The 16,777-nt window shown below is 50.0% G+C and overlaps 1 protein-coding gene across 3 annotated transcripts; it reads right to left on the bottom strand.

Moving 5' to 3' along the window:
• Window positions 1-743: 743 nt before the first annotated feature.
• SERPINB9 (serpin family B member 9) lies at window positions 744-10,597 on the bottom strand. 3 transcript variants are annotated; one of them, XM_082637663.1, is made up of 8 exons: window positions 9,955-10,597; window positions 9,476-9,588; window positions 7,968-8,145; window positions 6,411-6,548; window positions 5,939-6,056; window positions 4,509-4,651; window positions 2,933-3,088; window positions 744-1,857 (listed from the first exon to the last, which is right to left on the bottom strand). In XM_082637663.1, exons 2-8 carry the CDS (start codon window positions 9,505-9,507, stop codon window positions 1,453-1,455), a joined length of 1,170 nt encoding a protein of 389 aa, XP_082493789.1. In that variant the 5' UTR covers window positions 9,508-9,588; window positions 9,955-10,597; the 3' UTR covers window positions 744-1,452. The 3 variants fall into 3 exon arrangements, with proteins under 3 accessions (XP_082493789.1, XP_082493790.1, XP_082493788.1); XM_082637664.1 differs by having other exon boundaries at window positions 9,530-9,588; XM_082637662.1 differs by lacking the exon at window positions 9,476-9,588 and having other exon boundaries at window positions 9,955-10,572.
• Between the last annotated feature and the right edge of the window lie 6,180 nt (window positions 10,598-16,777).

Raw genomic sequence — 16,777 nt, 5'->3', positions numbered from 1 at the left:
ATTCATAGCAGGATTACTCACAAATAGCCGAAGGGTGAAAACAAACCAAATGTCCATCAATGGATGGTTGGATAAACAAAATGTGCTCTATCCATACAATGCAATATTATTCAATCACAAAAAAGGATGAAGTGCTGACACCTGCTACAACATGGATGAACCTTGAGCACATTATGCGAGGCGAAAGAAGCCAGACACAAAAGGACATACATTATACTACTCAACTTGTATGAAATTACCAGCACAGGTACATCCATGGAGATGGAAAGCAGGTTGGTGTCTGCCGGGGGGTGGGAGGGGGAGGGAATGGGGAGTAACTGCTTAGGTACAGGGTTTTCCATTGGGGTGATAAAATATTTTTGGAACTAGATCACCGTGGTGGTTGCACAACATTGTTAAAGGCCAATGCATTGTTCACTTTAAAATGGTGATTTTATGTTATGTGAATTTCACCTCGATAAAAAGAATTCTTAAAAAAAAAACCAATAAAATCGCTGATTTCTAATCCGTTTTTTTTTTTTTAAGTCACAGAGCTTATCAAAGATCAAACTGCTTACCAGTGCACAATAAGTGACACACTGATGTGTAAAACACAGTCCCAACCCCTGATGAACTTAAAATCTAGCTGGAAAACGCAACTACCGTAAGAGACGTGCCCTCCCTCGGTGCAGTGAGAGTTCAAAGACGCACGTCTGGTTACGCAGAAAAGGAAGCATTTCTCGAAGAAGACATTGGAAATGAGCTTTAAGGGTTGAATGGAATTTTTACTGTTAGAGTTTGAGGCACAGAAATACAGTAACACGAAGAAAGGTGTGATCCCTACAAGGGGTCACATGGTAAGTTTAAGGGCATCACCTAGTCCGGCCTGGCTGTCCTCAAAGCTGCCTAATTCCGGCATGGGCACTAGCAGTCAGGTGTCAGAGGACCGTGACTCCACCCCTTTGCGGCCCCAGCGCCTGATGCAGTATTTGGAACATTCGTGGTGACCAATGAATGTTAAAGAGAGATAAAATTAAAATGAGCATTAAAGAAAGTTCCTAAAAAGCACAAGCACCAGGAAATCTATAAAATGGTAGCGATAGCGAGTAGCTTCTATTACTACTGAAATGGCCTAAGGCAAGCATGTGACCAGAGTTGAGAACACAGCGTAACTCGAGAGGATGGTACGTGGAATGAGTGGGAAGGAAGTCTGGGGCCACAGAGGAGCACTTTGCCTGCCGTCCTGTGGGGTTTGGGCTGCATCTCAAATACAGCAGGGAATCGTCAAGGTCTCCGGTCCCGCGATCCTGGTTAAGTAGCACAAACAAGTGGTCGGCAAGGGAAGAAGCGAGGGATTGTGCCGGCGGATCGTTCAGCCGGTGGGGACCTGCCCAGGCCCATCCTCCGGGCGCCGTGGAGTGGGATGTGGGGACCCAGAGAGGGAAAAGCTCCCACGCACGGGGAGTGCATCCCCTACGGGGAGGAAAGCCTGCCGCAGAAGAGAATGCTGCCGGCTTTGTTGTGCCTGATGAAGAAGAGAAAGGGGTGGTCGGCACAGAACCTGGGTCCAGACTCCATGCAACACTCCACCACTGTCACGGCCAAAGCGGCCGCGGCCTCCGTGCCTTCCTCGTTCACCTCCACCAAGCTCTTGTGAGCAAACCTGGACAGACACAGGTCGCTGTCAGCTGACATGGCCGAGAAGTCAGCCCTGCCCTGCTGGAAGGCGTCAACCACCCCCAGGCCCTGCAGCACAGGCCCCAGGTCATAAGCCTCTTCCAGTTCAAATCTCGGGAGGAAAACTTCCACTTCTGTGCTTTTCATGCAGTCTGGGTGGGTCCAGGCGAGGAATTTCTCAAAAGTGAGATGTTTTTCCACCTGAAAGACCAGAATTCCACTTTGTGATTCCTACTTCGGCACATGTCAGGCACCCCCGACGCTCTCTCCCCTCGCAGAAGGACCAGCGTCCCCGTCATGTGCCAGGACAGGTGTGAGATCTCATACTAGCACTAGTTCACACTCGGCTTCCTTCCAAGCCGGGGGCTGGCGGGGAGGTGCCCAGGCAGCCCAGAGCCACCGGACCCTGGCTGCTCTCTCCTCGCCCACAGCTTGCAGGAGACAAACTTTATCCTGACAATTCTCAAGGCCCAGCTGACTCTGCTTTCTTTGCTTTGAACTTTGATTAGTTTTGAAGGCAACAAGACATTGCTGCTTAGAAGAGATGGGAAAGAAAGGGCTCTCGGTGTAGCCCGCCCCGAAGGGAGATCTCCCCCGCGAGGTGGGGCCTGTGTGCTTCCTGGAGAAGAGACCTCACGGGGAGAGGCCCATGGCTGCAGCTTGGCTCACAGCGGCCCGGCCCACAGGACATGGGGACGCTGCCTGCCACCCAGCGCCCGGCTAGAATCTACTGGGCAGCGGTCGGCTCTCAGCCTAGGGATCCACGTCAGAAGCAGCAAGGCGGCTGGGGAGAGTCATCTTGGGAGTTTCTGGCTCTGCCCCTCCTGAGTGAGGCTCCTGCCTCGTCCCCTGCCCCCGTGTGAGGTCATTCCCCGTCTCAGGTTCTGAACAGAGACATGAAAATATAATGCTCATAACAATGATTACGGTAGTAACAGTGGATCACATTTACACAGGGCTTATCATGGACCAGTGTGCTGTGCTTGTTTCCTGAACTACCCCCATTTTATCCTTGTAATTAGGCTATCAGGCAGATGTTAGCCTTGTCCCCATGTGAGAAGACAAAGGCCGGGATGAGTGAAGTGACGAGGTCACGTGGCGATAATGGGACAAGTAGGTCTTGAATAACCGTTGCATCCAGAGCCCAAGAGCCTGAACACTGCCTGCTGCCTGGCTGCCCACGTCCCAGCCTGAAAGGTGCACCCCAAAGGTGGAGGAGGGGCTTGACTTCTAGCCTAGAAGGAAGGACACGAGGGTGTTGCAGGGTTCAACTCACCGAGCTCAGAGCCACGTGGTCGTCAGGGAGCAAGACGAGCATGCTCATCTCCTCACCCGCGTAGGGCAGCTCGAGGACCTGGGCCTGCACCTCCTCTATGTGGGCGAGTCTAAACGTTCCTTCCTGAAACATCATCTGCACCGGCCTTTGCTCCTTCTGACGGGAGTAAACACACGAGCCCGGAATTAAAAACAGATTCCTGAAGGAGGCAGCATGACTCCAGAGTGTTTGCAGCACCCGGGATGGAAACAGGGTTTGTGCCCTAGTTAATATTTACAAACTGTCCACCAGCATCTTCCTGTTCCCATCACAAGGCATCTGCCGTCAGCAGACAGCTGCCAGCCTGGGAAAGGAGATGTTTCCTTCAGCAAAATAAATGTGATGCTCTGCATTTTCCAGAAAAGGAAGTCAGATCTGCCACAGTTAAGATATGCCCAGCAAATATACCGAACCAAACAGTATAATCAAATGAATTAAATAGAAAATTATTCCTATTTAATTAGAAAAAGGTTTTATGATAAAGTGGGATGAAACCTGTAGTTTCACAGCAATGTGGTCCGGAATGTAGATGGATGCACAGGCTCAGAAAGCAGGGTGGCAGCAAGTGTCAAGAGCCACAGGGGTCTTCATGCACTTAAGTGCATTAAGTCCAATTAAGTCCAATTATGACTTAAGTCCAATTGTCTCAATTCTGATATGCTAAGTTGAGGAAATAACTTTTTTAAACACAGAAATGCTACATGCACGCAGAAGTTAACTGAAATACTACACTGATTAAATTCATTTAAAAAAGTTGACACAGGTCACCTATTATAAAAATTAAGATAGTTTCTAAAATCCATGCCGGAAAACTTGTTCTCCCCCTCCCCCCTTTGCAATTAGAAGGCTGATTATTTAAAGTACACCTTATTCTAAGAAAAGGGTTTTACTCCTATACATTTCCTAATTGCATTAAAATCGTGTTTTGCTTTAGGGGCTGAGGGGTTTGGCAAACTATTTTAATGCCTGCCTAAATCGAAGTTACACCTCAATGTCAAGACTCAGGTCTTTGTCAGTTTTAATATTAGAAAGCTATAAATACTGAATTTATAATGAGAAATTAATTAACAGCAAATCAAGTCTATATTTATTCACAGTTTTTAAATACCTGATTCAAGAAACACGTTTTCATGTTCTCTCCCTGTGTCCCCTCCCCCCGTCACACACATATCACACACTTCCTTAACACCTGTGGGCTGTTTAAAAAATGTTTTTTAAATTTTTTTTTGCTTTCTATCTGAGCAATTTGGGCTTAACAGAAAACCTTGAGTTTCCAGAAATGAATGTATGATGGACACATTCATACAGCAATGACTGGATAAGAAATTATCAAGGCAGTAGAAGCAGTCATAAAATGCAAAAAAGTACCGGCAGCAAGTGTTTTTTATACCTTCAGTTCTTATCTACTGAGTTTAAAATTTCATTCAGAAATGTTAAGTTTCAAATTATTTTTAACCAATCATTTCTATTTTTACAAAGTTAATTTTTCCATTCAATTTCTTCATCCAATTCTCAGCATGTTCAAAAGTCTCCCCACCCGGTTTACTCTGAACGGCATCTCCCTTGTGTACGTTTTGTTGAATTGCTCATTCCACCTTCCTTTGAAGTAGACTGTGTTGATGAGAACCAGCCTGGTCTGTGCATCAATTGAGTTACCCGGCAACAACTCTGGAATTTTACCTTCAGGGAAAAGTAGAGAATACAAAGCATGATGAATCAACCATGATAAGGCTTATTGGAACATCCTTGATGATGAGTCTAGGACCAAACATTCTTTTTTCAGATTTGCTGAGTTTGGATTGGTATATACAGAAATCACACATGCGGGTGGTATTTATTATCACCGGTACTTCGGGACATCTGCAAAGTCAGTGACATGAACCACTCCCCCTGTCACTCAAGGAAAACTCTGCTCCAGGTGGGAGAACAAGACAAACAGGAAATGAGGGATGGGCTGGAGAGGCTACAGTCATCTCATGTGGTCAAATGCCCACAACGAATGGCTCAAAGGGGAAATCACCAGCAATGGACAGCGTGAGTGCACTGATGAACTTCTGGAAGCCTCCAGAAAAGATTTCACTATTTGATCCTCCAGACATTCTCAGAAAAGGTCAGGTGGTAAGTGAAAGGTACTCCCTTCTTCCCCTGGAGCTCAAGTCGTACCTTTTCAATGAACTAAGAGCATCCCTGTAATTCACTGCCGCCAGAGGAACAGGGGAGTGACTGCTAAGTCTTCAAGGAAAGACAACCTCTTGTTCTTTACTTGTTAATAAACGGCTGCCGCTTATTAACGGAAATAGCATCGTTCCTAGTGGTACTAAATGCAGTTGGTGCAGAGGGGGCTGCGTGGGTCCAACATCACACAGGGGTCATGGGGGCCAAGACCAGAACACGCCACCCTCTGAGACAGAAACGAGTAAGGCCCCACTCCCCACCAAACAGTGATTTCAGTCTGCAGAATCCATCAGCCCCAAGAGAGGGTTTGCAGCTGGCCTACAAGTCTAGGTTTTTCACATCTAAGGATGGTAGTGCAGGCAAAAGACATGAAAGAAGCAGGAGGATAAGTAAGCGTAATGTGATGGAGGTCTGCGTGGACTCTAGACGGAGGAGCCCAAGCGTACGATCAGACCATCAATTTCCTTCCTACAGAGGTGCTGGATTCACCAACACGTGAACATCACCGGCCAAGTGAAAGCATGTTTTGCGGTGAGTTATTAAACTGGAAACCTGGCCTACGAGTTTCTTTTCGTATCAGTCACTCTGGTCCTGGGTGAATGGACAAAATGAAGTCTCTGTTGTTGAAAATCCCAGCATCTGATCAGAACCTCTGGGAGTCCATGAAGGTTCAGATATGCCATGAGGCCCAGCCAACCCGGCGCTGACCACGAAAGACTAGTGACATCAGAGGGGCAGGGAGCCGGGGAGGAGGAGGAGAAGGCGGGAGCGGGGATAACGTGTAATTCTGACCTTCAGTCTTTTTTGAGACCCAAGCGTTTATCTGTTTCCTGGACGGCTCTGCAGCTTTGGCAAAGGAGAGCTGCTCCAGCTCAGTGTGGTAGAACCGAAGACAGGATTCCTGAAAGATCTTTGGAGGAAAGTGGTCAGTGAGGCTGTATTCCTAAATAAAATGGCAGCAAGGTTCCAAAAGCTCTGAACACTGCATACTTTATATTAAAAAGACCAGATATCCCTTAAGAGTGATCATCCTAGTTTGCTAGATATTAAAAGATCAGTGTTTATAAATAGGTAAGTACTAAGCCATGAATAACCAGAAATGGATAAATGAATTTTAGAAGTAGTCACATTTTAAATAGTTCAAGGCATAGTTAGGGAATGATAAGTTTTTAAAATAAGGTTCATAAGTTTCGGTTCTCTGAAGTCTTGCTCTCAGACTCTACATTTTGATTGCAACTTTTATTGTTCTGTTGATTCAACTTACAGAGAGGAATTCACAGGTCTTCTCTCCAAAGAGCCTGTTGGCCGTTCTGAGTATGTACTGTGTGCCAGGCTTGTTCAGCTCAGTGAGAAGTGCCCGGAAATCCTCGTGAATGTCTTTCTCTGTATTTAAAGAAAGCACCTGTTAAGAAAAATAATTTAAAAATTATCAACATTGCTCTTCAGTCTCAACAAAAATTGTGAGCAAAATTTTTTCCCAAATACTTCACAAAATGTTCCTTTAAAAGGGCATTATTTTTATTTTACGTGCAGATTTAATACATACCAGAGAAGCAACACCGTGTGGCGGTAGGGGGAAGATACAGAGAGATAGGTGGGGAGAGAGAAAACAGAACACGTGGGTAAAAGAGGTGGCTTTTCTGCCTCAGTGGATCTCTCTTGTTTGAAGATGAATCACAGGAAAGAAAGAAGAGGACAAGAATGGTTCAGAAAAGCTCCCTGCATCCCAAGGGGAGTTTAAGTGTGCCCTAAATGGAGGCAAACTTACCTCTAAAATTTACCCCCCAAAAAAGGATGTAGTTAAAAGCATTAAAAATCACAGTGGGAAAGACAGCGCTTTCAGGGTCTGCCAGCTTACACAGAGTCAAAGCTCGCTCTTCGAAAGCACTTCCCTTGATGTGACAAAAGCAGCAACCTGCATTTCGCACACTGAGCGCCTGTTATTTTCCCGTTGAGCACGGGAGGGTGAGGACCGCTCCGTGTCACACCTCGTAAAGTAACCAGACAACCTGGGGGCTCCCATATGAAGCTCCTATAAGGGTTCATTGGCTGGCCTAGAACATAGGAAAGTTCATCAAGAATAAAGAACACCCCTCTACACTGAAACCTTCACCCCGTCGTCATACATGATCTGGGAAATGATTACCATACTGAAACAGAAAGGCACCCCAACGGTGAAGGGGCTTGTGTGCAGGGTGGGAGCTCCACCATAACACCAGCCTTCTGGTTTCCTCTTGGGCACGTGTCTCTTGCCTGCTCTATAAAATCCCCTGGGGACAGGGACAGGCTCATTTTGATGTTACTGAATATTTGTTAAACTAAGCTAACTAGCACCTATGCAGTCTGTACACGTAATAAGCACATGCCTTTTCACCCTCTTTGCATACTTCTGCTTATCCCCTAACTCAGCTGGAAGGCATGTTGGTATACCACTGACTTGAAACAGATATTAACCTACCTTTCTTACCAGTGAATAATTATAGTTACAAAGTCTTTGACTCTAAAAATGAGATAGATCTTAGCTGCTGAGATTTCAAACAATTTCGGTATCATATCCTAAACACAGATAAAGTGCTAGGACAAAATTCTGATAGCCATATTCAGGTTATCAACTGGAAAAACTTTTCCCCAAAAAGATCTCAGTGAAGGAGACCTCAGCCCTGCCCTTTGCTTCTGGTTCCCCAGGAAGCCCCAGCTCCCGAGACAGCATGCGTGTGCACCAGGCGTCCATGCCATCTTCCTTCGGGCAGTTCTGGAGAAGGAGGTCTGAAGTGGGGTGACAGAACATAACCACGGAAGAGAGTCCCTTCTCCAGGCTCACCTGGGCCACCTGGGCAGCAGTGTCTCCTTTTGCCCCCAGGAAGACCATGGCCAGGGCAGAGGAGATGCTCACAGGAGAATAAAACACGTTGCGTGAAGGGTCATCTTGACACAGTATCTTTAAAAGGCGGAGGGCAAAAGTGCCATTTGCTTCAGAAAGAGCGTCCATGATGCTGGGTCTGGAGCCAGAGAGTGAAGAGAAAGGAGGCCACCTCAATAACCCCTGAATGCTGTTGACCTAACACATGGCAATTTTAGAATTGCACTTTTTTCTTCATCTTAAAGCTCAAAAATAGTTTATGGAGGCAGATCCATTTACTGTTGCTCTCCATCCAAAAACTAAGTCCAACGTTAAGGTAATTAAGGGTGGTACTGGTAGCAGGTCAAGCCAGCTTGAGAGCCTTGGGAAAATCAACAGAAATCACTCACAGGTGCAGTAGTGTGTGTGCGCGCGCGCGCACACACACACACACACACACACACCCCTCCCGGGAGCAGTGAAGTCCAATCCTTTCCCATATGAAGAGGAGGACACGGTCAGGGAGGAGGAAGGGCAGGAAACCCCAGATGACAAACTGGTCGGTGCTCTGCCTGGTCCCCGTACGCCACGTCCATTTTATTTATTTATTCTTTTGCGGTACGCGGGCCTCTCACCGCTGTGGCCTCTCCCGTTGTGGAGCACAGGCTCCGGACGCGCAGGCTCAGCAGCCATGGCTCACGGGCCCAGCCGCTCCGCGGCATGTGGGATCCTCCCGGACCGGGGCACGAACCCGTGTTCCCTGCATCGGCAGGCAGACTCTCAACCACTGCGCCACCAGGGAAGCCTACCACGTCTATTCTTTCATATATTTATGAAGACTCCTCGTGAGATTTTCAGTTATGACTCAGGCCATGGTCTCCCCATTTGCCAGCTGATACTTGAAAAATGTATGAGAGGCGGAATTGTATCCAGACAGGCTGGAAACGGGTATAAAATGGGCTGCGAGGCAAAGAACTTTCACCTACAGTGGCTGCTCAGTCTGGGGACGGCCCTCGGCTCCCTACGGCCAACCATTATCCCATAACCCAGAACCCAGCTCAGAGCCTGGCCTTCCTGTTCTCCAGACCTCAGGTGACTCCTGTACACTGGAAGTGGGGCCGAGACAATGTGCATTGTTTTGTTCCATTTTTTTGTTTTTGGCTCAAAACACGGATGTGGCAGCTTCCCTCATTCCTCCCACCCAAAGCCTCCAGAGTAGACTGAGCATGACAGGGGAAATCCAGTGCCTGGGGGACACCGGAGTGGAAAGGCAAGGAGGAAGCGGGGGTCCAGGAGAGGACAGTCGGGGTGACGGGGTGCAGCCAGCGAGAACAGGGAGGCTGTGTCTGTGAAGCAGGGAGGTCGGCGGTGTTCGCGCTGGTGGGCAGGTCGTCTGAAACTGGGGGCACATCTGAAGCGGAACGAGGCACGGCCAGCGTCCCCCAGCCCCCATTTCTCCGGCCCACCTTGGAAAGGAGACCCTCTCTCACCCAACCGCTGGCCTCAGGCCCCCTTCATCCATCACACGCGTCACCAAGCCTTGCCTGCTGCCTCCGCGCCGCAGGCTGAGAGCCTCAGGACAGGACGGGTCCCCACATACGCTCTGCGCAGAGGAAGGCGGCGTCCTGGCCCTCCACGCAGCTCTTAACCCGCCCACGGCCCTTGGGATCAGCTCAAAGCGCACTTGCCCTAAACGACCCAGCCTCCTGCCCCGGCCTCCGGAACCCCTGCAGCCCCTCCCCTCCAAGCCACGTGTGAGCCTCCGAAAGCACCGTTTGCCCGACTCCGGTTAACGGCGCTCACCCTTCCCTCTCCACGCAAGCATCACGGCCTCAGGCGGCGTCTGAGTTCCCACCCTGCGCCCGGACGCGCGCCCCGGCCCGAGCCGCACAGCCAGCGCTCCGGTAAACAGGCCGCCCCGCCCGCCCCGCGCTCTGCGGGAGGCGCCCCCACGTGCGCGCGGGCCCACCTGCCGCCTCTGCTCCGCGGGACCCCGACCGCCCGAGGCGCAGACCCGACTGTTGCCCCGTCCAGTGCCGCCCACCGCCCAGGACTTCCCGGGGCGCGGCCCGGGGGAACGGGCGGGCGGGGCCGGGGCTCCAACCCCGCCCCCGGCCGCGCCCCGCACAGCCCCGCGCCGCCGGGACGCACAGTTCCGCTGGGACCCCGACCGCTGGGACGGGGGCGGGGACGGGGACGGGGGCAGAGGCAGAGGCAGGCGAGGTTCTGAAAGGGAAAGCGCGGCTGCCAGTGGCTCTGTGTCCAGTGAGAAGGGACACCGGGGCGCGTGCAGAGGGGCGAAGAGGACCCGGACCCCTGGGTTCTTCCACTTCCAGGAAGCGGACACAGGTGCAGAGGCGCGCTCCTGCAGTAGGTGCGGAGGGCCTGGGGCTCTTTCCAGCGGGGCCGATTCAGCCAGGACGGAGGACTCCGCCAGGGCCCGCCGCTCATCAGCGGACCCGAGCCCACTTGCAGGGGCCAGAGCCCCTGGGGTCCGAGCCCTTGCCCACCGCCGGGCTTCGGCTGTGGTGGCGGCGTGTAAGCCGAGCGGCAGAACAGATACGGAGTCAGAGGGGCTCGGCCAGAGGGGCTCGGCCGGGGCCTCCGAGGGGGGCAGGCTTCCAGTGGGTCTCAGTGGTTCAGGGTCATCAGGGCCCACACTCCTCCCATCCCTCCTGTGTCAGCTTCACCCCAGGCCGGTGGCCAGAGGCCCCAGCCACCGGAAGCATGTTGACAGGATGATATCTTTCTTTCTTTCTTTCTTTCTTTTTTTATGTTAAAAGTGAAATTTATTACAATACAGTAAGTACAAGTGTTATTTAAAAAGCTGGTTAAGATTATAGTGTCTATATAATTTTTCTAATATAAATATTGGAAATAACAACTTGAACAGTTCTATACGTATGTAGTACATTGAAAACATAAAATCATGCACAAGTCTAAAATATCACTTTGCATATTATCCTTTTAGGTATCACTCCTGTCTTCTCCTGATTCCAGCATCATTCCAACGTAGTACATTGAAAACATAAAATCATGCACAAGGCTAAAATATCGCTTTGCATATTATCCTTTTAGATATCACTCCTGTCTTCTGATTCCAGCATCATTCCAGAATATGAAGGGGTTACAAACTTCAAGGTTTCAGTGTTTTGAATGTATGTCAGTTATCACACAGTAACAATGCTTTAAAATCATGGCTTATATTCCAGTCACGTGGTTCTAGTTCCCATCTTTCCCTTTCTCCATAGGTCTTGGACAAAAAGTTGAGCTAGAAAACCTGTGATTACAGGACCCAGCATGACATGAATTCTCAATGGTTCATTTAAAAGTGGCATAAAGTGTTATATATATATATATATATTTTTTTTAAAGTCCTACAGGACATGAAAGACAACAAATACATCACATGTAAATAAGATTAAGCAGCTCACCCTCTGCTTACTTACTTGGCTCCATGTGTCTACAGAAAGGGGAAGCTGAGCCATGAAGAAGCACAGGGAAGGAACTGGGGAGAAATGTCAGATTATGAAGGGAAAGTAAACGGCATTACTTATCCATTCTTCCCCATCATCCTGCTAAAGCAGGGGCCGGTTCCAGCCCAGCCCCCCTCCCCTGCCTCCCAGTGGGGGACCTGTCCCCCCAGCACTGTGAAGGCAGCCACTGCCTTTCAGACAATGTGAAGCCATAGCTGTTCCCTACTGAGGACACTTTACAAATTTGAGGAACAGCCCATAAAGTATAGGTGTGGATATTTCACAAATTCCAAGGACAGTCTGAAGCAGGCCTCAACACTAGGGGCAGGGGAAACAGTCTTTACAAGCAGCTAACGCCCAGAGAGGCTCAGGCCTTCAGCCAAGGGGAAGACAATGCTTCTTCCTTCATGACAGTACTTCCCAGACTTTGATGTGCGTGTGATTCACTGGGCATCTCATCAAAGTGTATTAGGTTGAGGGTGAGGCCCAGACTCTGCATTTGTAATAAGCTCCTATGGACCACCGAGGCTCCCCAAGGACGCCCACAAAACGGCGGGCACAGCCTGGGAGGGGAGCCGTCCCGGGGTATGTGGGGAGGGCAGGACCACTCAGGGGTGCCCCAAATGCTGCAAGACAAACACAACCTTTTCAGCCTCTCCCGTCACACCTCTGACACCTCGGCTACTCCCAGCGGCTGCGGCTGTGGGCTGCTCAACCCAAACATTCAAAAACCACTGAGCACACACTTTTTTTGCCGTTGCAATCGCTGCACTCATTGGATCACTGATTTCAGTTAAGGTAAAAGGTCGGCAGAGGGGAAGGCGTGTGGATAGCAAGTGTACCTCTTTCCGGAGAAGAGAACCTGCCGCAGAACGAAACGCTGCTGGTTTTGCGGCGCCTGATGGAGAGAGGGAAGCTGAGCACCGGTGCTGAGCGCTCTGTGCAACCTTGGGTGATGCTTCGTAGTGAACATTCCAGGAAAGTCGGCCTTGGCCTTCTCAAACACACCACTCATTCTTGAACTGCAGAGAAAAGACTCCAAGGCATAACTCTCCTCCAGCTTTAATCTGGGAAGGAAAACTCTAACGTTAGGTAAGCCTACACACACACCTATTACCCTCACCCCACTCCTCACCCCCATGCCCCAGAGCGCTTAGGCACTGAGTTCTGGTTCAAGACAATCCACAGACTTCTTTTTCTTTGTATAAATACACCAAGACTCTTCCCAAATTCTGGGGGTTTCCCTGACCTATGGACACAAGAGTAAAAGATTTAAAAAAGATTTTAAAAAGAACGATTTGCCCTAAACCCATTTAAAATGCTTTTTAATTTCAAGAGTTCTCATAGCCAATTGCTGTATCTATATTCGTGTCATACACATTACGGTGAGTCAGAGGATGGTCTGACAGAGGACAGACGAAGGTCACAGCTCAGGACTCTGACTGAGGAAGAGAAGGGCATCGGGGATCCCCGGAACAGGAAGGACGGGGTGCAGCTCCTGGCATCCCTGTTTGCCCACACACACCAACTAACCGCCTGCCCGCGAGTTAGCGTCCAGCAGTCTGGGAGCCCTGCCTTGTTCTACGCGTCCACGAGGAAGGAAGAAAGGAGAGAGGGGGCTTCTACTTGTATTTCGAGGCTCCTTCCCTGCCACTCTGCTCTCCCCAGTTCCCTCCTTGAGACACCCCCGCCCCTGCCCCCCAGACCTCCCAGGCCATTCCCAGAGGACCTTCCTTCTGGGCCTCTCCTGCCAGCTGGAGTCCAGGTGAGCACTTCTCCCAGTGACAACTGCTTGGACACTAGCTCTAGTCCCAGCCTCTCCTAAACAGCCTTGGCAGATCTCATCCGTGCTCGCATAAGGGAAGTGCCTCTGATCCCAGGAGGAGAGGCAGGGAAATCGGCAGGCCCGCTGCAGCACCCTGTGCAGTGATGAGCTGGACCTGGCTCCTGCAAGCCAGCCGTTAAAACATGTGGTAACCTCAAGTCAGCCACGGTGAGCTCACTTACACCCGGAACCAGCAAACACGGGTCGGGCATCCTCCCCGGCCCACACTCCCACCTGCTCCGGTTTTGTTGAGCCAGTTTGCCCTGGAGCCTGCAGCCCCTCCTGCAAGCTTCCTCTCTCCTTCTCAGCTCTCTGCCTTTTTCTCTCCTCTAACACAGTTGCGGGCAGCCTCTGTGCGCCAAGACCCGAGGAACCTTCCCTCCCATCCAGATACTATCCCCAGGGATAGAAGATGGATTTAACCAAGGACAAAAAAACAGAGCTCTCAATATGAAAACGCTTTTCAGTTTTTCTCCCACTCCTCCCAATAAAAGATACATAGGGGATGTGAAGTCCTTTCAGCGATAGATTAACAGTAGAGAGATTTTGAAATGCTATTTATTTTTCCCATCAAAATCTTCCCCATCTCGGGCCTCCCTGGTGGCGCAGTGGTTGAGAGTCCGCCTGCCGATGCAGGGGATACGGGTTCGTGCCCCGGTCTGGGAGGATCCCATGTGCCGCGGAGCGGCTGGGCCCGTGGGCCATGGCCGCTGGGCCTGCGCGTCCGGAGCCTGTGCTCCGCAACGGGGGAGGCCACAGCAGTGAGAGGCCCGCATACCGCAAAAAAACAAAACAAAACAAAACAAAAAAAAAAAAAAAAAATCTTCCCCATCTCATTATCTTAAGAAAGTACGATTGTATCTGAAAAGTATTTCCCTGTCCGGTTGAATGTTAAGGATCCTGCCAGATAAGGGAAAAACAAGGCCCCCCAAAGGAAGCATTTTTCGAGAATTTTCCAGCACTGTACAGAAAGGAGGGGGTTTAAGTGTTTTTCAAAGTACCTGTTTCATGATCTGACAGGCCCAAGAGGAATAACAGAATTGTGTTGCTGGCCTGAAAATCTGGCAAGCGTACACAAACAGGCCTCGGTAACTGGGTCACAGCACCAGCCCCCGGGAGACCACAGCCAAGGTCAGTCCCTCTTTCCTTTGTAATGTCCAGTGAGGCTGACATATCACACTGGCAGCCTTTCCTGTGTCATTTACAGGTACTCTTAGCAAATCACAGCTCTGCGGGCCCTCAGACAGGATTTCTCAGCAGCCTACGAAGCACACACACTGAGTCTGGCCCTGTTCTGCAAAGGTTTCCATAACGTTGAAAACCTTTTTTCCCCTCTTAACACGTTTCTTCCATGAGTGCTTCCCCAAGTCGGGCTGCGTTGTGTCATAATGAAGACTCGTTAACTCAATTAGCAGAGGAGTCTCGGCCCCTCCCATGGGCCCGGCCCCTGGCTGGGTGCTGGGCACCCAGCTGAGGACATGACCTGTGACCTGAGGTGGCTCACAGTCTGATGAGAGACATGCTCAGAGGTACTTTCTAGATGTTACGAGAAAATAGATGGTGGCAGCCACACCCAAATACCCCAAGAAAATCCCCGTCAGACACTTAACTCCAGAGGGACTTTCTGGAGAATCTTCGGTCTTCCGCACTAGACGACCAACCTGAGGACAGCTTAACCCTCCTTGACTCGTTTTTGTGTCCATAGCATCAACCACAGTGTCTGAAATGTACTTGTTAAATGACTGAGAGGACTCAGGGGGGATGTGATTATCAAAAAACGCTGTAGCTCTTCAGTCGGAAAGAAAGCGCTTCCCGGTAACTTAAGAGAACAGGGAGGAAGGAAGATCCTCTGCGAACGGCCTGGAGGTTTTGGGGGGTGCCTCTCAGGGAGAGGCTTGGGGAGAGAACAGTGGCAGGGAAGGAGCCTCGACATGTAAGTTGGGCCAAATCAGGAAGGGAACCCAACACACTGAAACCGAGAGATGAGCGCCCCGCGATTCCTCGGTTTCCGACATAAAGTGCGTGGCGGTCGGCTCCCGTCCTCTGCGCATCTCCTGCTTTCAAATAGTTTAGCTTCCGTAGAAGATAGAGGAGGTGGAGGGAAGGAGGAGCCATGTGACCAAGAAGGTGGCGGGAGGCTCCCCGCGTCCCAATATTCCCCAACATTGAAAGAAAGGTCAAGCTGATGTTCAAAAATGAACATCAATTAACCAGGAGATTCCTGGAATCACCAGTGCTTGTCCAGGAAGACCCAGCCAACCAGAGGACCCAGTGTCATCCCCAGTGAGATCAAGCCCAGAGCAAGTGACCTCCACGGGATGGCACCAAGAGCCGTGATGAAGGATGTATCTGAGTCCTGCAGAAGAATGCTTGGCAGTGCTGACCAGTCAGAGGGCCGGGAGCCCTCCGTCGGCTCGCTAATCTCACAACAGCTCCACCCCATGTATTCCACGGCAAAAATGTTGTGACTTCAAGTATTGCCTTATGGAGGGGTTTTTCTGGACTAAGGAATTTCACAGAAGCTATGCAGATTTAAAGCTTCAGTTTCATGAAGAGATTTTTATTTAGAAAGACTATTCTGTCAGAGTGTGGATTTATGAGACACAGGAGAGGACCAGGCTGGACTTGGAGAGACCAGTTAGGAAGCAGTTAAAATGATGGTGGAGAAGATACAGTGAGACTCTGAACCCAGGCAGCAGTGCAGCGCAGAAGGGGGCACATTTAAGACATCTGGGCAGGGAACCTGCCCAACAACTGAGGTAAGATTGGGGGGCATCCAGGGTGGCCCTTCTACAGCATGGGGGGTGACAGGAAGTCAAGGGGGAGATGCAGGTTTGGGTGCAGGAGGATGGACATATTGGGATTGACACCCGGGAGACAGAAACAATTTAAAAAAAAGAGAAGACATAGTTCAGAAACAATATTAAAATTCAAAATTGTAGTTGCAGATGTGTATCTCTAAGTACATGACTAAGGCAGTAGAGTATTACTCCATTCTCTTCTCTTCTTTTGTTTTCCTTTTCGGGAATGTGTGAACACTACTTCCTGACAGCAACTCCATGTAGTTGCTTCACAGAGCCAGTCAGCAGTTCTAAGAAAACACTGCATGTTGCGTTTGTTAACTTCATTGAGAAATGATGGGGACCTTGGTGACCGTCTCCACCTTTGTTAACAGAAAATACCACCACTGGCTTTGAGCATCGCCCACTAATCCCCCAAAGAGCAACCTCCAAACAGATCTCCATACTGAAGATTTGGTGGATTCCTACGTGAAAAGGGGGTTGATTTAGTTGTCCAGCTCAGCGTTTCTCAACAGCAGCACTATTGACATTTGGGGCCAGATGACCCTTCCTTGAAGGGGCCGCCCTGTGCACCGTAGGACAGAGGCAGAGAGATAGATGGGCCCCAAGCTAGGCATTTACCAGTGGCCTCCTGTTTACATTTCACGGGGCAAGAAAAAGTGGGCTTCAGGCTGGACACTTACAACTGGC

This window comes from Mesoplodon mirus (genome assembly GCF_964341445.2).
Source record: "Mesoplodon mirus genome assembly, chromosome: 12".
NCBI lineage: Eukaryota > Metazoa > Chordata > Mammalia > Artiodactyla > Ziphiidae > Mesoplodon > Mesoplodon mirus.
Note: the sequence above shows the minus strand (reverse complement) of the source record. Positions and strands in the feature narration are given on the sequence as shown.